The sequence below is a fragment of the Mesoplodon mirus genome, assembly GCF_964341445.2.
Source record: "Mesoplodon mirus genome assembly, chromosome: 7".
Taxonomy (NCBI): Eukaryota; Metazoa; Chordata; class Mammalia; order Artiodactyla; family Ziphiidae; genus Mesoplodon; species Mesoplodon mirus.
In genome coordinates, this window is record NC_138983.1 from 32152786 (window position 1) to 32173126 (window position 20341).

Sequence of the window (20341 nt, forward strand, 5' to 3'; positions counted from 1 at the left end):
GCTGTCAAAAATCAAAAGAAAAATAATACTTCATGACACATATATAATATGTGAAATTCACCTTTCAGTGATGACAAGTAGTGTTACTGGAACACAGCCACTCTCTTATGTATATATACTGTCTATGGCTGTTTCTGTGCTGTAATGGCAGAATTGGGTCGTTGTGACAGACACTGAATGTCCCACAAAACCTAAACTGAAAGGTTTAGCCTAACTTCTTAGCTGGCTGTTAAGAAATTTGCAGACTGCTGGTCTAGACCAAGGGCCCAGGTATTCAAATCATACACATTGCTTTAGTTTCCCCCAACCTATAACGAACAGAACATTCTGGTGCTGTAATTGAGGAGTCTTTTTTTCTGAATAAATAGAGAAACCAACAAGTTGTTTTCTGTCACAGAGAAAGCTCAGCTATCTGGCAGAGACCAGCAACATCCAATTTTAGTTTCCAGTGGTCCTGATCCCTGCTTGATTGTTCTGTTTCTTTTACAGGAGAAATGACTCATTGACTTTTAACTTTTTATCAGAAAGTATGACCCTTAAATGACAGGACTAGTAAATATACTTGCTAGTAGTTAGACTCAAACTAAAAACTCCAAACTTGGGAGTCAGAGGACTTGAGCAGAATTACTTGGGAAGAGCTATGGGGGTAAAAGTTTCTATATAGTAGTAGCTTATAATGGCTGTCAGTGAAAAATGACCCCAGCATCTCCATTATCTGAGGTTTTCCTGAATTTCTGAAACTCTTCTACTGGAAACTGAGGTTCAGCAGATGTTTAAGAGATGAGGAAGAAGCCAAAAAGGAGAAAAAAAATTCTGCTAGAAATTTTACGTATAATGACCACAGTAGAACCCTCTAATGTCTTCATTTAAGGAACCATTTATTCCTAAGTAAAGCTACATTGTAGGGGGCTGAAGGCAGGCAGTGTAAGTGGGCTGTTTCTAGCACATGTGGCCAAGATCTGGAGTAGAATCCTCATCTCATTATTCTTTCAATGGCTTTGTCAAATCTCTCATTACTTTTTTTTTTTTTTTTCTTCATCAAGGGTGCCCTAGGAGGCCTTCTGACTGGGATCATCTTGTCATTTTGGGTGGCCATTGGGGCCTTAATTTACCCTGCACCAACCTCCAAGACATGGCCTTTGCCTTTATCAACTGACCAATGTGTCCCATCAAATGTGACAGAATCAGTGCCTCCACTGCTGTCCAGCAGGTATACTGACCTTCAGGATAGCATCAAGTCCCAGAGAGAGGGTTACCAGGTTAGAGAAAAGTGCATTCTTCTGTGCTAAGTCTGAGGAGACCATCTTGCTCCCCTATGAGAATGGCTCTGGGTGGTACCCAGCATTGAAGAGTGTCTGGGGGCTCCAGCTTTCTGTAAATATCCATCCCTCTGCATCCTGATGCCCAAGAGTGAACTTGGCAAGAGGGCTAATTGGAGGTCTGAGTTCTCAGGTCCACTATGTTGTTTCTTCCTTACTGCCTGTGCTTATTCTATCCTCTTTTCTTGGAATGCTAAATCCTAGCCCTAACTGCCTTCTTTGATTGATTAAAACTAACCATTTTTAAAAAATAAGCTGAGGCATCATCTCACATATCAGCCTGAGTTTGACACTCTTTCTGAATATTCTCCAAATCCTTTGTTCCTCTTCCACCACGGTGTTCTAGCCTATTTTATGATTGTCAACTCCTACATGTAGACTTCGTGGCTTACTCATCTTTAATCTCCAGTGTCTGTCACAAGTTCTGGCACTAAATCTGGGCCTTGTAAATGTCTGAAGAATAAATAATGCAAAAGAAATGGAAGGCATGGTCCTCATTGCAATTGTGGTTCAGTAGCAAGACTTGTAATTCACAGATGGATTGGGTTGAGTGGCATATAAAGTACAACTAGTTTACAGTCGTTTTTTTTAAAAAAATAATCAAATGACCAAAAGTTAAACTTTGGGGGTTTTGAGAGATGCCAGTCCCTAAAATGAACCCTCGGCTGTCCTGTAAGTTACTGTGAATCATGACTTCACACACACAGAACTGATGATGTGTCATTGTTCTCTGCAGACCTGCCATCGCTGAGACCTGGTATGCGCTCTCCTACCTATACTACAGTGCAGTAGGCTGCCTGGGATGCATGGCTGCTGGAGTAATCATCAGCTTTGCGACAGGTCGGTTACATGCCTTCCTCTTCTGGGGACCAAGGAAGACATGGGCTGGTCTCACACACTTCTGGACTAGGCAGCTGTCTTATGGGTCTGAATTTGGGTCCGCCACAAAAAGTCCTTTTTCCCAAAGAGATATTATCTACTTTCTCCAAACTGACATGTAAAAGCATCCCCCAGATTATTGTACACGTGATTACTAATATGTATAATGTATTCTTAAATATTCCCCATATATTATTAAAAAAAGATGTTTAGACACATGGCCCTCAGGGGCCTGAGTAGGAAAAATCCTTTGCAATATATCAATAAGAAGATTAAATATTAAGAGTGGTTCTTCTCCCCTTCATCTCAGTTTTTTCCTCATAAATGCCTTACTGTATCATGGGTTAGCATTTACTAACCTACTAGATAAGCAGAGGAGAGTCTTACTGTTGCTTTTGTATATGGTGTCCTTTGGAGGCCACTCCTCTAGGCCCAGGAGCTCTGCAATGAGCAGCTTCACTCTATGCCATTTCTGGCACCAGTGTTGACTTCCCCCCTGTACCTTGAGCCATAGTCCCTCTGATGGTTCAGTGTCCTTTTTATGCTAAAGCTCATGAAGGATTGGTGGGGGAGGATGGCATGGAATAGGCCCACTGTAATCTACTCTGCCTCCTTGGAGTATGCAGTTTAGATGAATCAAATATTAAGATATTCTAGTTTTCCACTACCATTATATAGTCACAGGCTATACAGGAAGTTAAGATTCCTACTTAACACAAAATCTGAATGGCAATATTCCTGGTGACTAGAAACACTATGTGCAAGCTCCAATGCCTTATTGCTCTGGGCAAGAGATCACCAGCTCTTCATTTAAATTTAAGCCAATCTTGGCTATGATAAGGAATAGAACATAAATTTTGTAACCCCAGCCATTCATGAACTCCCCAAATATTTTTCTTTATGGAAAATGGGCTCAAATGAAAGGTGGTCTAGTTATGGTGTTTAGAGTTTTGCCTCAGTGCCCTAACAACCATGGAGGCTTCCTTGATCCTAGCAGGATACACCTAGACTTATCAGTTGAGTGGTCAGTCACCTTTAGAAGACAGCTAAAGCTTTAGCTGCCTGGTTCCAAAGCAGGTATTGTGGGCATCATAAATTCTAGGTATTTTCCAGATGCTTGTTGGAATTGACATGTTCTTGTGTTGATGCAGCAGTCATTATGTTGTATTTAGATGGAAACTTCTTTGCCATCTTGAGCACAAACAACTATCCTTGTATCAACCCTTGTGTTTTATTTTTCTACAAATATCCAAAATCTCAGGGAAATGTCCTTAACACCAAAAGGAAGCACTTTATCAGAGGGTAATTATGACACTCGACCAAATCTTTGAAAATAGTTTTGATCCTTGCCTCCTGGTACTTATATTCCAAATGAGGCCCTAGTGTTTTCTGAACACCTTCAGGTCTGGTCACAAAGGGGCTTTCATAAACCTTCTATAACACCCAGTGAATCTTTAAAAATGTCTTAAAATGTTAACTGTTTGCAGGACAGGGTCAGTGGGGCAGCCAGAGGCCTTTTGTGGGCCTGCTCATTGTGTGTCGTATATTGTCTTGTTCTTGCTATTTGTCCTGCTTGGTCTTAATAGGTGATAATTTCAATTCTGCTTCTTCTAGATGATCTAGCACTTCAAATATATGCTATTTATGTTACTCATAAAATAGAATTATGTCTATTTTGATTAGTACCTCCAGATGGTTTATATCATTAATGATTCTCTGCATCAGCTATTAAAAGGTGATCTTGGCCCAAGATATACTTTAAAGTTTTTGTTATTACTGGTAAAATTCTACTGGGCAGTTAAGAGTTGTTTTCCTTTATCTCCTTAACCTTGTGAAATGAAAATACCATTTCCTAAATCAAGAACAAATATCTTCATCAGTTTATCAGGTGGCCAGAACCTCCCACTCTGAGGACACTGTGTGGGTTTATTCTAGTCTGGTTTCCACTGCACAGCCATTTGTACTCATGTGAACCTTCCCAATTTGTTTATTCATGTATCATATAGCTACAGGTCTCAGATATAAAACCTTTAGTTATCAATTCATTAAGTTTATCTCTTAGGTCGGGGGTCAGTAAACTAAGAACACATCTGGTCCATTACTTCTTTTTATAAATAAAGTTTTATAGAAACACAGTCATACCCATTCATATACTATTGTCTCTGGCTGATTTCACTCTACAAAGGTAGAGTTGAGTAATTGCAACAAAGACTCTCTGGCCATATGTTTACCATACACATATATATGATTCCTGACAATTTAGAATGTAATCTATAACATTTCTCTGACAAGATCAAAGATCCAACACAGAGGTTAGTAAACTTTTTACGTTAAAGACTAGACAGTAAATATTTTAGGCTCTGCTGGCCAGAGACACTGGTTCCACAACGGGGTTGAAGGAATAAGACATTGAACAGGGATGTTTTAATGATAAGGAAGGAGACGTCAGGGAAGTCCACAGTAGCTGGAGGGAACATGAAGGTATTCCTTGCTCAGGATGCTGGCATGAAAGGAAGAAAAAACAGTAAAAATAATCTTCCTAATTTCACTAATACTGATTCTGATGACCTCTAATAGATCTGATTTGGTGGAAAACTGAGAGCTTTCCTAAAGGAAGAAATTATATAATTCCTGCAATCTCCTCTGCTGGCCTACAAAGGGTACTAGGAGGCTTTTCCACAATAAATATTTAAAAATAAATATGTTGTTTCTATTTGTTTATAGCCGTGAGTTTGCCTGACCTGACAGTTTGTGGATGTTTAAAAGCAAACTCTCACTTTTTTTTTTTTTTTTTTTTTTTTTTTGCGGTACGCGGGCCTCTCACCGTTGCGGCCTCTCCCATCATGGAGCACAGGATCCGGACGCGCAGGCCCAGCGGCCACGGCCCACGGGCCCAGCCGCTCCGCAGCACGTGGGATCCTCCCGGACCGGGACACGAACCCACGTCCCCTGCATCGGCAGGCGGACTCCCAACCACTGCGCCACCAGGGAAGCCCAAACTCTCACTTTTTTGAGCAGTTACCAATTTCTGCATTTGAACCAATCAGGCCTCTTTTCACCCTTCTGCTAAGAAGTGACCTGCTTCTCAAGTGGACAATGCTTAAATCATCAAAGAAACTCCTAGAAGCGTGTAACAACTTACCCATTTTTCCTTTTGTTAATAGGTCACCAAAAGGGCAAGGATATTCAACCGCTGCTAATTAGACCGGTTTGCAATTTATTTTGCTTTTGGTCCAAGAAATACAAAGCACTGTGCTGGTGTGGTGTTCAGCATGACAGTGGAACAGAGCAGGTGAGCTGATGTTTGAGCTTCTGAACAATGTGAATTGGCTCAAAAGGATTCCCTTTCTGCCCATTTAAACCATCTGTAAGGCTGGGTTCAAGGAGGGAAGGCAGTGGATATGAGAACCTGAAAGAATCTGGGTTTCCACTTCAGTTACCTCAGCTAACTAGTTTTTAAGCACATAAATTATGTTGATAGGTAAATGTGCCTTTGGGCTGAATTGTCATTGCAACTGATCAAGTTCCAAAATTCCCTTTAATCCCTGTGAGGGTAAATTCTAGGAAAATTTTTAAAAATTAATAATAGAAAAGGAAGAAAAGAGGGGGCACATCTAGTATAATGGTGAAAAGCATGGGCTTTAGAGTCAGCCCTGGGTTTATTCCTGGTTCCATGTCTAACTTTCCTTGGGTGAGTTATTTAACCTCTTGGAACTTCAGCTTTTATCTGTGAACTGGGGGGAAACCATGCACCGTGATCTACATATGAACATCTCCAGTGTGCCATGAGTGTAAATATAAAGTTTTATTGGTGGAACTTCTTAGGTAGAGAAGTGACAGGATACACATAACCTCCCAGCTCTCCCCTTATCCCATTGAGAATTGTGTTGAGGCCACACAGGGCTAGGGACATTGTTCCAGTGCTATTAAGGTCTACAGACACTGTCTGAGTACGATTAAGGTCATATCAGCCCAAGACCACCAGGAACAGCCTGTGGTCAGACCAAATTGGACTTATTGACTCGATACATACAGCAAGGGGACAGGGCTACCCCAGGGGAACCAGGGAGTGCCACCCTCAACAAGAGGGTAAAGGTTCGGGTTCCCACTGAAAGATTCTGAGAAGGGTCTAAGTAAGAGAAGTGGGAATGAAGATAAAGCCACCTGGGGCAGCACTGCCTAAAGAGCAGCCATCACTCAGTGAGTTATTATGGCATCTGGTAATTCCAAGACCTTGGGAGAAGCGCTGTTTCCTGTTGGAGTTGCAGCGGGTCTTATCCGTGTCTGTCCTCTCAGCCTGATTACAAGCAGGTTTTTTTTTTTTCTTTTTTAGTGAGGGCTTATTATTGTTCTTTCAGACCCAGATATTTTACTCTTTCAGTACTTTAGGAGAGAGAATCTTCGCCCTTATCACAACTCCTAAGATGTCATTTGCTTTCCTTCCCCAAAACCCATAATAACATGTATGTGAAGTAAAGCTGAGTTTCATAGTTTTGCCATGAGGAGAGCATCATCTTGACAAGGGCTCAGAATGGGAAGGCGACCTATTTGCTGAGATGACAGCCAGCAAAGCAGTGTATTGTTTGGATAAATGGATTTTGAGGAAGTTCTAGAAGGAAAGAATCATGTTATTTACTGCTTTATAGACTTACCTTCCCAGGCCTGAGTTTCCTGGAATAAATGAGAAATCCTATTGATGCAGGCAGCTTCTGTTCTCAAGGCTGAGTCGAGAGTGGGAGGGGGCACTTAGTATGTCACTACTGGGCTCCTTTGCCAAAGGATAACACTGAGCAGCCTCCTGGGAAGTTTGCATACAGGGACCCCTGTTGTAACCAGAGGCCTTGCTGTTCACAGGAAGGAGGGGGCCCCCCCTTCTGAGACACAGGTTTGTCTCTCCTCAGGAGGTAATACTATTACCTCACAGGACTGTTGCACTAGATATATAAACTTCTTCACACCACACATTGATGTATTGTGAATGCTCACTAAATTGTTCTTTCTGTTTTTATTATCATTAGAAGTAGTACCTACACAGATTGAGGCATCAAAATGATCAGTTAGGAGGTGCCTTGGGTCAGTTATTTGTACTTATTTTCATATCTATCTATCATTTCATATTTATCTATCATTTATTTATTTCATGTTTATCTATCATTTAGTTATTTTCATATTTATCTATCATTTTTTTCCAAAGGGAGAGGCCTAGGCAGGATTCCCGCAGTTTGATTTGGAATACATTAAGACTATCCCACTGATATGTGTCTTTCCATTTTCCTCAGGAAAACCTTAAGAATGGCAGTACCTGGAAACAAGGGGCTGAATCTGCCTTACGAAACGGCCGCAGGCGAGAAAGCCTGGTCCATGTTCCAGGCTATGATCCCAAGGACAAAAACTATGACAACATGGCTTTAGAGAAGATTACCCATTTCTAAGGCAACACACACACGCACGCACAGCCCACATACTTCTCGTCCATTGGTTAGTAGACTTCTGTACTTGTCCCTGCTAGAAGACAGGGATGTCTAATATGTATTTACACTTATTTAAGACCACAAATAACATGACTGTTCCCCAGAATATTCTGAAGGTTATCCTTTGGAAGACCCCACTTTCAGGTGAGAAAAAACAGCCAAGCGTTAAGTGCCCCGGCAACTTCCTTTTTGAATAAACTAGGGCTTGATTTCATCATAGTGCAAGAATCAGTCTCCTTGCTTTGTGTTATAATAAACTTCAGGGATTTTGTTTGATGGGTTTTTCTGTAGTTTTTTTTAACCATCAAATATGTTGGAGTTTGCAGGAGGGGAGATGCATATTAAATGCTTCTCTGCCACTGCTGACAAGACAAGGGAATGGCATCCACCCCAGCACCCCCCTTCACATATATGTGAACTCATGTCACATCCCTGCATCCTGCAGGTGCAGTTAGAACACTTAACTACTTTTGATCCCTCCCCCCAACCCACCCATACACCTTTAAGTCCTCTTCCAGTCATTCTTGTGATTACAGCTGTCCTGACGAAGCCTTGAAATTAATTTTGCTCAGCAAAGGAGAGGCTGGTATGTTTGGTAAGTAGGAGTAATTATAACTAAATATTCTGCTCCCTTTGTGTTTTCAGTGTAGTATTTCCTCTTCCCTTCTATCATCTGACAATGAAAAATTCAGTCTGTGCTCAGTAAGAAGTCTGGAGTCTTTCTCCAGGGCTGGGTAAAGAGGAAAGGCACATCCTATAGGAAGCTGTTAGGACAATATTGTGTAAAAGAACCTTGCAGATAGCTTACCAGCCCAGAGGGGATTTCAGTAGCCCTAGGGTCATCTTTGGTGCCAAAGGCTTTGTCCACAGGATTTCTACTCTTTTTGTTCAGCTCACACCTGAAAGCTCAATGCATTCCATCAAGCTAAGGTGACAGAAGTAAAGATCTTAGTCGTTGAACTCTAGAAAATAATTGATAAAATTCTGGAGTAAGAGGGGACCACGGATCAAGAAGTGAATTAATAAATGGAGAAGCAGTGAAAGCTTTTTGAAAGAAGCAAAGAAATAAAATCCTTAAAGGGTAAAAAGGAACAAGTGCCATATGGGTTAGACCAGAGGAAAGATAGCAGGAAACAAACCAATGTCTCAGTGTCAGGTATATTAGGGCAGGTGCCAGATATTTATTTTGGTGGCCAGGTAAGATCAAGAGGCCTAGAAAGATTTATGTGTCAACAAAGTAAGAAGAAATGGTCCAAATTGGCAGGGATAAGGAGTCCCAAAGCTGGGTGGTTTAAATGTTACCCAGGAGGAGAAAACTTTAAAAGAACCATGAGATAGGGGAAAAATTTTATGAAACTGGTGTTTATTAATAGGGAGGGAAGCTAGAAAGAGGGGAAAAACAATCAATAGAGGAATTTAAAAAATAGCTGGAGTGTATAAGCCACAGTCCATTGCTTGCCTTCTCTTCTCCAGTCTCAAAGAGGAGGGGAAATAATAGGAGAGGAAAAGAAAATTGGGCTGTGGTTTACAAGGGAAACGAGAAAAATACATTTTGAAAAAGGAGGAAAGAAGTGAAAAGGGAGTACACTGGGGAAAATATCTGAAAATGAGAAGGAAAAGAATTTCTAAAAATGTTTTTGAGGACCAGCAAGTTATTGAAGGTATTGATCTAAGTATTTGCAAATTGAGAAGTGCAGTTACTTTCCAAATTATTTAGTAGTTAGGACATTTTTATCAATTAGAACTTCAGAAGTACATTAGGTGAGTGTTGATATCTGGGCCAAACCTCACTGTCTTAGTCAATATGATAGAGAAGGGAAAAAAATACCCCTGAGGATAAGAATTAGATTAACAGTAGCTATATATATATATGTATATATATATATATACACACTATATATATGTATATATGCACTATATATATAGTAGCGATATATATGAAATTTATATATATATATAGTAGCCATATATATATGAAATTTGGAATACAACTTTCACTTGGAATTCCACAAAACCAAAATGTACCATAGAGTTTTTCATTTTACTCACAAATTCTCTCACAGATTTTACTCACAAATTATCCTACAGATATTTCACTAGCTCAGTACTTTCCCAGAAAGTTTTTTGGATACTTTTTCTTTTTCAGTCACTAATTCTTTCACCTGGAGTGTTATCAAAGCATAAAATGACTTGCACATGGAAAAGAGTACTATATTATTATAAAAATATCATGTGATGGAACCTATGGCATTCTGAGGTCACATTTCACAGCTTTTAGAGGTCAGAATAGGTATCCTGCTTGATTCTTCCTGATTGAACAGATGCAAAATCTAACATTTTAGCTAGAGAGCAGATGGGGATCCACAGGGGGACCATCTTCCAGAATGCATAGAAACTACATTTGCTGTGTAGTGAAGCAGAGGGGAACTACAAGGGCAGAGTCAACAGATTTGCCCAGTCGGTCACAGCACACCTCTCCTCCCCCCCCTCCTCCCTAGGGATGTCAGCTCAGAGTTGTGTCAAGGCTGCAGGTGCAGTACAAAGTCTGTCCAGGGCTAAGTTCAAAGCCATAAAAATGGGTTAAATTTGTGGTTGATTTTGTCACAGAGTGAACAGGGATATTTTCAATAAGAGGGGCAATGAATGATGAGCTCCTAGGATGGCCTAAAATGTGCCAAACTTGATGCCAGTCTCTATCTTTTAAACATACTCACACATATGGGTAAAAATGGAATAGAATGACCTCAGTGCCTCTTTCACTCATTCGGAATGAATTCATTTTGATGACTGACATTCTCTTTGTCACCATTTGGAGCAAGGAGTACAGCTTATTGACTGAGGTGAGGATTGGAGTCAAACGGCTTCAGTTTCAAATGTAAGCTCTAACAAAAATTATCTTGGTAATCTTGGGCAAGGCTTTTTTTTTTTTTTTTTTTGCAGTACGCGGGCCTCTCACTGTTGTGGCCTCTCCCGTTGCGGAGCACAGGCTCCGGACGCACAGGCCCAGCGGCCATGGCTCATGGGCCCAGCCGCTCCACGGCATGTGGGATCTTCCCGGACCGGGGCACGAACCCATGTCCCCTGCAACGGCAGGCAGACTCTCAGTCACTGCGCCACCAGGGAAGCCCTGGGCAAGGCTTTTTGAACTTTAGCTTATTCACAAATTAAAAGGAGCAAAAATTGTCCTTACTTAACAGGATTGTTGTGAGGATTTACAGAGGTAATCCTCTAAAGTAGTTAGCACAGTGACTGACCCTCATGGAACACTCAACTCTTGTTAGTCTGCAGTATATGAAGAAAATGGTATCCATTCTAGTATTCATTTTAAGTTAAATTGGTTCACTGTTTCCCTTTAAGATTTTCAAGATACTGGTTTAGTATATGCATTACTGAATTAGTTTGAAATTAGAAATGACAAGATAAACATAATGCATTATATAAATTAAAAATCATGTCACATATTTTCAAACAGTAGCTCTTTTAATGCTGAGTTTAAATAAAATATGATTTTCCAAAAGAGTAACTTTTCTAAAGATCTTAAATTCTTGAAAAAGAAAAACTACTGTTATATAGACAAGTTTTATTACTGAAAAGTGCAATATTCATATCTATGATTTAAGCACTACATTTATAAATGTAAACCTTGATAAGTAAACAGCATCTCAACCCAAGTTTGCCACTCAATGCACAGTTAATCGCAACTGTGATTCTCTAAATAACAATGGAAGGGGGAAGACTTTTCCCTTTGTTTAATTCAAATAAATTTTCTTTAATATAAATTTCATTGTTTTGTGATTTTATGCGGTTATACCATTTCTTTCTAAAGATAAAAACAAATAAACCACAGACCAGGGGGCTTGTGAACAGTATTTCAAAGAGAGCATTATTGAAATATTTTTATGGTATTACAATCTTAATTAAACATTATTGCAAAGATCAGATCAGAAAATAGAAAACACAGAGGAGTCTCCCTTTAATTGTTCTTTTAGAAATAAATTCTTTTAAAATACTAGACAGTTTAGCTCTTCTTCTGTACATTTGTATATTTAGAAATCTCATGGCTCAATCTCAATATTGTAAGGTAAATAAGTTTTCTGTCGAGTTAACCTTTTTTATTCAGCATTAATCACCTTGAAGTATTGATATAATCTATTTTCAAACAAATAAAATTTAATTGATATTAGCAATGATGTATATTAAAATGATACAAAAATTTAAATTAAGCAAGCGTAACTAGTAATTGATTGTAAATCACATAATGGGTTATTTTTATTTGTAATTCTTGGAAAGAATTACATAATAATGCCATTATTTCCTCCTCCATTCCAAGCTCCTGACCAAACCAATCTAGATTTGTAAACACCTATGTGAATAACAAACACTCATAAGCCCAACTGTCTTTTACTGCACTTTTGGTATTTGAAATAGCAAGCTATCTTCACAAGACAGATGTAAGGTTATAAATGTTTGGCTACTTAATCACAAAATGGCCCTTACTTGGGATGTCAGTATATCAGTGGCTCTCTCACTATACTCTCATGACAGATTAGAAAAATAATCTTACTCTATAATGGAAAATGTTAGTTGATAATGATATTTCTGTACAACAGGAAATTTAAGATGATATTTTTGTATTTCCAAAATTGTATGCAGCTTTTTCATAGACCCCTGGAATACCACTAAATTTAATGCTATATTTATATAACTGGTTAATTTTAGAAAAATGCCTATAGAATAAGTAGATATATAATTATTTTAATTTTTTTTTTAAAATAAGTGCAGATTGAAGTGCATTCAAGTGATTAATGTGACTATTCTCTACAGGGTTAGGAGTGGGATGCAAAATAGTTATTTTCCCTAAAATCTTTTATTTAAACAATATAGTAAGGCAGGTCTCCCAAGTGACCAAGTAAACATATGTCAAAATAAGGTTGACATATTGTTATATAACATGACATCTTCTTCAGTGTTTTCGATAATGCCTATAACATTTAGGCTACCCAGGGCTTCACACACACACACACACACACACACACACACACACAATTAAACATTAAGAAGATTTTATGACAATACAATAGGTTACTACATATCAAGAAAAGCAATATACAATGGTGATATCATTTATGGACTTGACCTATTTGTCCTCAGGAATTTCCAGAAACAACAATTCATCTGTTTTTTAAAAATGTTATAGCAAGTGTGTACACAGGTATTCATAACACACCGTTCCTAATTATAGAGTCTGCTTTGATACATTTGAAAAGCCAAGAATAATTTCATGTAGTGTATTGATTTCATGCCCCCTAATGTAACTGCCATGTAAGAAAATTAATGATCAATCCCTAAATTGCTTATTTGTAACAGTATAATACAGTCAGGCAGAATTTGTAGAGAACTGAGCAATCAGACCATGTTACTGACTGATTCAGAATCTACATTATAAAGGTTTATGAATCTTTATTGTTCAGTTCTTTCAATAATGTTGACGAAGACACCATCTGAAAAATTGATTCAGTTTATTTCAACACAGCAAAGAGCTTCCTTAAATTGGCTTTAAAATTTCTTATGAGAGTTTGGAAAGAATGTTTTTAATGATTGACAATTGGCATTGTTAAGATTCATATTTTTAAGATTTTCAGAGGAAATATTGAGAGTAAAAGGAAAAAACTCAATATTTATATAATCGTCTGGCTAAATATATGGTTGCAACATAATTTCTCATATTAGAATGAAAACACTTGAAGAAATCCAGTCTGTCTCTTCTGGCCTTCCCCAAATTCCCTCTTCAATTACTCTAGTCTTCAAGGACTCTAATAGTTCTTTCCTACTTGAATATTACAATATAGAGGCCAATAACCACTCGTCCTAGGAAGATAAAATTTTGCACTTATTTTAAGTGCATTTTCATCTTCAACATTGAAAATTGAGACGTTTATTCTTTGGCTAGAGTTGTCACTGAAATCTAAGCTTACTAGATTTAGCTTCATAAGTCTTAAAATAGACAAGAAAAAAAAAGGAAAACAAGACAAAAACCTTTCATTTCTTCATGTTAAAAGATGAACTAAATTGTAATTGTTTCTCAGTCAGAAAGAAAGCAGGGTGTGCTGACTGCAGATACCGAATTAGGATCCGCAAAATAGGCATTTTTGCTTTGGTAGGAAAGTCTCTGTGTGCCCCAACACACCAACCCCAAAACATTGCTTCCACAATTATCTTTGCCATCAGAATTTTCTGGCCATTCAATCCCCCTCTTCTCATTTAGAGAACAGCATCCAAAAAATTACAATGGGTCAAAATCAGTGGGAAAATCTGCTCACACTGCTTGTTAGAAAAGATACTAAATTTGGTCTAAAGTGTTTACCTGGTAGCATTGAGTGGCATTGACAAAATAATTATAAAGGTTTTGAGGCAGCTTAAACACCACAGGGGGCTAGCCATCCACATGACAATTATTTTTGTGGGGAATATCTAAATGGATCTCATTCAGTTTTATTTTTCAACTAATAAATTTAGGAAATGTTTGCTTTCTGAAAAACAGAGCAAAGATACTGCTTTTCCCACAGAAAGAGTGAGAACTGAGATAGAAATAAATATTCTGAAGAAGTCAATGCCAGCATATGCCTGAAAATCTCATCCCCTTCCTTCTTAGGGAAAGATGGAAAGCAGAATCGACCTAGCTGACTGTCTAGTGTACAAGGCTCCCACTTTGGGATAGTTGTACATGGAACAGTAGTTTTTTTTTCTAGGAAGAATGTGCTGGAGTGCACATTGGTAGTCATAAAGTTGTAAGGTAGGATGTATAGGCTTCTTTTCCCTGATGGTAGACTTTGATGGTCCAAGAAATTGGATCTGGTCTCAAACAAAGAGTCTCCTCTCCCAGTCTGTCTGCTTTATTTTACTTTCTTGAAAAAGATGCCTTAATGTGAATGTGGCTAGGATGCAGTGGCTCTAATATTTGTGTTCTCTAGAAAGAAAACTATCAAATGTGGTCGTGGGTGTGGTTTCTGAGATGAACCCAGATAGCAAGTACTCTTGAAAGTAACTTAACACCACACTACAAGTGTGTAAATCCTAGCTAGCAAGAACCTAAGCTGATCAATGATTCAAGCTAAAGCCCAATCAATTTTCCCTTTGGACTATGTTTTGTTGGCACATTTCATTTTGAACAGAAATGTCTGTAGGGAAATGCTCACCTTTCCATCAGAAGTTGAGTTTTCTAGGCCATTCCTAAAATGTTTTCTTTTCAGCTACTGAGGATAACAGGAAGGACATAAGATGTTAACTGATTCACTGGATAAAATGTACAACTATTCCCAGAGTTTGGTATAATACTGTGATTTGGAGGAAAATGGAGTGAAAATATCTGATGATTCTAACAGGACTGAGTTGGGCGTATCTCACAGAGAATAAGTGCTCACCGGTTCTTACATAATAAAAAGAATTCCTAGTCATGTGTGTGGATGCATACACACACACACACACACACACACACAAACACACCCTGGGTCTATGTCTCCCTGTCCCCAGTTGACAGACTAATCAATTCAGCCTTATCAGTTAAGCAACTCTACACAACCTGGATTTTCAATTTTGACCATCAAGTTGAGAAAAGAATGGGCAATTTGGTAGCCTCATATTGATAGTTGGCCCAATATATCCTCCTTCCTTGGCATGAATTATATCTGCTAAGATTCCTGTTCCAAGGAGATTTTGATGGTGATTGATAGAGCCAACACAAGTGTGAAAAAAAGAAAATGCTTGTGTGACAGAACTAATCAAGCTTCCTCCCCCAACTTTGCTAACACAAAGCATTATTAGGATCAATGTGATACTCCACCTGCACTTTCATGTGCAAATGCCTTGATGATGACAATGAGCTTATCGGAATACACATAGTCAAAACTTTTCAAGAGTGGGGAAGGTCCCACAAGAATAGGAAATTATTGCCTTGGAGAGCTAAAGAGTGAGCAATCCCCTCTCCCCATACACGCTCAACAAATCCCAACTTAATATTTAAAAAACAAGCAGGATTAAATTTAACATGCAGATTACAGGAAAAAAATACCATATCACATGAAAATTTATTGAGTGAAAAAGATTCCTTTTCATTGCAGGATACAACAGATTGTGCTAAGAGTCATTTTGGAAGAATGTGCAGCATTCAGAAGTTGTATCTCATCATGCAGTCACTCAGGAGCATTTTATCTCAAAGTGTGTGCACAGACTCAGACAACTGCAAACTACTTCAGCTATAACCTAGAGCGATTTCCCACATACTGTACTATGAAAACGCTTCAGCTTTGTGCAACTTGTCAAGGCTGACCGCATGCACATATATATATATATTATTTATTTGTTTGAAAAGACAACAATTTAGAATAAGAAAATATATAAGCAGCATTCATGTAATACAGATTTCCTGAGAATAGTGTGTCGTATAAATCTTTGAGAAATAATTTGTATTCATTTGAAAACCATGATATAAAACATTTCTCTCAATTAAAGCAGAGTCTTCTAAAACTTATATACCCATGAGGGGCTGTCAATATTTTGATGTCAACAATGATGAAGGCATACCTAGATTCTACTGCATTGTTTCACAAAAGGAAAATTTCAGATAATTTTTTCATTGTTTCTCTATTTTTCCATCGGTTTCAAAAAATATCAGAGAAAGCATTTTCTAAATCAATGTATTACAATTTTTTTATTAAAAACACCTTTCTCTTTTCATGTTTTTCTCTCTAGTAATCAATATGGTTATATAAAAATAACTCAGAAAGAGAAGAATTCTCAAGGACAGAGCTATCATTTTTCTTTGCTGTAAGACAAATGTCTTTGTGTCCCTAATTTAGAAAGGGACATAAATGTCAGGTTCATTTATGTCTTCAACAGGCATAGAGAGTATTTATCCTCAGGCATGTGTATACATTGAACTAATAACACCAAAAAAGGAAATGCAGATGCTACAAAAATGGAGGCGTTCAAATCTCCTTCGTGTAGTTAGTAGAATTTTTAGCTGCTATGAATAAGCAGGTGGCAGAAACAAAACCTCTCTGGAATCTGAATGGAAGAATCCCTTGTAGCAAGGGAGTGGGAGGGAAATTTAGAGTCTGAGGTTCTTCCCCTTGTTCAGTCAGAGGGCAAGCAGGGAAGCGAATAGTTTTGACAAAAACCAATCAACCAACCAACAACTATAATCTATCAGCTTTTCCTTGGAGGGAAAGAAGGAAAAGTCAAAAAAAAAATTCAGTGTTAAAATTATAAAAATAGTTTTCTAGTTAAGAGAAACTTTATACTTTTCTTGCTAGAGAAACCCTTTCATATATATTACAAAGTAGCTTTATTCCCATTGGGTTTAATCTGATCTTTATAAAGTTTGGAAATAACTGTACTTTGTTAAATTGCACAAAAAATAATTACATATTTGTATGATTATGTATTCCTCATCACATTCCCAAGGGAAGAAAACTGAGATTAGCTTTGTTTTGCAAGAAAAAGTGTCTTGATTTCTACCATATATTTTCTTATTTCAACTCTTCTCTTCTTTCCCATCCTGCTCCCATAGTTCATGCCTCCACCAGACTTTCTTTAGTTGAATGCGTCATCATTCCTACAACATCAGCCTGTGAACATTCACACTCACAGAGTTCAGAGAAACAGCAACTCCACAACAAAGCAAAAATGATGTCTTTCACAATTAATTTGACTTTGTTTCTAGTGAGTTTTCAAAAATAAACCAAACCAATCTACCAAAGACATAATAACAGAAAACTCCCTTCAGTGATGAAAAGAAAGTAAAACTCAAAAAATGTATGTTTTTTACAAATAATATAAATTTATATTCATGCATTGTTTTCATCAGCTCATGAGCAGGAGTGCACATTGTTGGAAAAGCTTAAGTGTTGCAAAGCATCTGGCTGCTGTTTTCCCGAATAAATAAGCCACAATGGCATACTGTGTAACTGGTCTCAGAGCTGCATGAATTGTAACTTGCATTCCATATTGTTAAGGTGCAAAGGTACAAGGAAAACCAACATATTTACAGCATTTCAAGTTATTCTGTGAAAGTGTTGTAATAAATCAGGGAGGTGGAAATTAAATATACTATAAAACAGCTTTCCACAGTAAAATATGGATTCATCATGTTCTAAATGATATGAGAACACACATCCATATTTTATAACTCTGTGGCTCTATTGGCATTTAGCCAAAAAAATGCAGTAAAACTGAATCTGCCAGTGATAAAACAGATTAGAACGTAGCCAATGCAATAGAATATTATTTCAATGAATGGTATTCTTTTTGGAGTCTTAGATTTTTGGCTTGACTACTAAAGATGTGCAACTCTTCAACTGCATAGTCAATGTAAAGCAGCATAAATTCCCTGTGGCACAGATCCAAAATCTCAGCAAGAAATAAGGGAAATTTCTATGAAACAGTAAGCTGAAGGGACATGGAGTTCAGGCAGCAAAGGTAATAACTGATTTGCCTTTTCTTGTAAGTATCTCAACTCAGCCTACGGTTCCAAAGACATCCAAAGATTAGTATGTGGGTGAGGACCACATGATACTTTAAGTCATGCCTGGCTTGTGTACATTTACATGGAAATCTGTCTCTAGAAACCTCAACATCACCCTTCCTATTACACTGCAGCTGATGGAAGGTGGAGGTTTCCAAACACACAACTCCCTGAGGCTGGTTCTGAGAATTAGATCCTGGCTTCCTGCAATGTCAATTTAACCATTTTTTTAAGGTCATGAGTCATTTGTTTTCTCCCCTAGAAGCTTGGATATTTCAAATCCCAGAGATGGCTGTGATGCATTTCCAAGTAACATATTATACATATGTTTTGCCAGGTATGCCTTCCTCCTAGATCCCACCTAGAATTTGAAGTTGCCATCATGCCCACTAATGGTATTGCCCCTGCTGGGCAACAGGTATCAACTAAGGCCATTCATGGTGAACAGGGTGACCACTTTTTCTCCGTTGTTGTTGCAAATGTTCTAGTTCAGCCTCATACATCATTTCTTGGACTAAGTACTTCTCCCGTCGTATTCGGTCATATAGATTCTTTGGTACATCTGGAATCAGGTAGGCGATGAATGACTTGATTCCAAAAACAAGGTGCTGAAAATTTAAGAGAAGAAAGTACATTTTCAACGATTCTGAAATGCTAATTATAAAACAGAAGTCATGAACAATGTTGCATTTGACTTACAATCAAGCCTCAGAACTCAGTATGTACCATCTAGAATATTAATATTTTCAAAATTATATTGGGAATACAATTGTTGCCTTCCATCACATAAGTATTCCAACAAAGACATGTTGATGTCACCTTATAAACACTGAATGAATCTGAAATTCACACCTATAAAAAACATATATATTATGCAATACTGTTATGATATGATTTGTTATACACAGAGAGATCATGTGCAGGGACAATCCTTGTTCGATAGATTATAATACACAGTGTACAAAACACACAGAATACAGTCCTGCCTGTGATGCTGGATTTGGACTCAACCCCCAGCACATACATTTTTCAGAATTTCTACTCTATTAAAAGCATATATTATTATAACTGCTCTAAAATATCTTATCTCTGTTAATTTTTCTATGATAAAAATAGATTTAAAAAATAAACTGATAAAAGTATTGTATTTAAAAAAAGCAGGGACAAAAATCAAAAGGTAATATGCCAGTGTTTAAAAGTACAGATGCTGACTGAGACTGCCTATGTTTGAACCCTACTCTGACACTCATTAGTTGTGTAACCTTATGCAAATCACCTATGTTCTCTATGTCTCAGCTCTAAAGCAATGCTAATAATAGTGTCTCTTAAAGGTTGGTATAAAAATTAAACGAGTAAATATATTTGAAAGGCTCAAAGGAGTGCTTCGCACAGTATAAGCACTACTTAAATATTATCTCCGACTATTATAAATGCATCCTATTTCTTTTCCCATGAACAATAAGTCTTTTAATTTCTCATAAAAGAAGAAAAATCTGATTGACAGACTTCAGATGATCTGTAGAAAAGAACCCATTCACCTAAAGGACTTTGCGACAGTAGTCTCTACGTGGAAAGGAAGAAGGCACTTTTAACTGGGCTTGCTATAGGTGTCCCAGGACTGCATAGTATTGATAGATCATAGAAAAGCAGGTCATATTTTCCCATAGAGAAGCAGATCAAGAGCTTCTTTCCTGACCAAATATTTGATATTCACAGAAATAGCCAGCAATGTGACTCAAGAGGATAGATATAAAAATTAAAAACATTTGTTACAATTTAAATTAGTAAGAAATAATATGCTCCAAGTCCTATACGATAGTAATAGAGAAACCTATAAACTGATTCACAGAGTTTGATATGCAAGGATGGCTTAATATTAAGGAAATCTATTTTTTTTTAAAACTAGAGTTTGATACCTATTTATCAAGACACTATCATAACCAATCATCTTAAACAAAAAACCTACAGCAGATATCATACTTAAAGAAAAAAAATCAGAAGTATTTCCACTGAAGCTGGAAAAAAGACATGTTTGTTCACACCGCTGCTATTCAACACCACATTGAAGTTTCCAGCAACACAGTAAGGCAAACAAAAGCAATGAAACATAAACCTTGGAAGTAGACATACAAAAATGTTGTTATTTGCAG

At 37.6% G+C, this 20341-nt stretch overlaps 2 protein-coding genes across 2 annotated transcripts in view; one reads left to right on the forward strand and one right to left on the reverse strand.

The window, feature by feature from the left end:
- The window catches only part of SLC5A12 (solute carrier family 5 member 12), a gene marked incomplete at both ends in the record, with an annotated part of 43088 nt that extends 35458 nt beyond the window's left edge, over positions 1–7630 (forward strand). The window contains 4 exons of the mRNA XM_082628221.1: positions 1044–1210; positions 2056–2159; positions 5363–5490; positions 7478–7630. Of these exons, the coding sequence (XP_082484347.1) occupies positions 1044–1210; positions 2056–2159; positions 5363–5490; positions 7478–7630 (552 nt within the window). The remainder of the gene's footprint in view (positions 1–1043; positions 1211–2055; positions 2160–5362; positions 5491–7477) is intronic.
- Positions 7631–18616: 10986 nt separating this feature from the next.
- Positions 18617–20341, reverse strand: part of ANO3 (anoctamin 3) — a gene marked incomplete at both ends in the record, with an annotated part of 394349 nt that continues 392624 nt past the window's right edge. Inside the window, 1 exon segment of the mRNA XM_082629094.1 lies at positions 18617–18799. Coding sequence (XP_082485220.1) covers positions 18617–18799 — 183 coding nt within the window.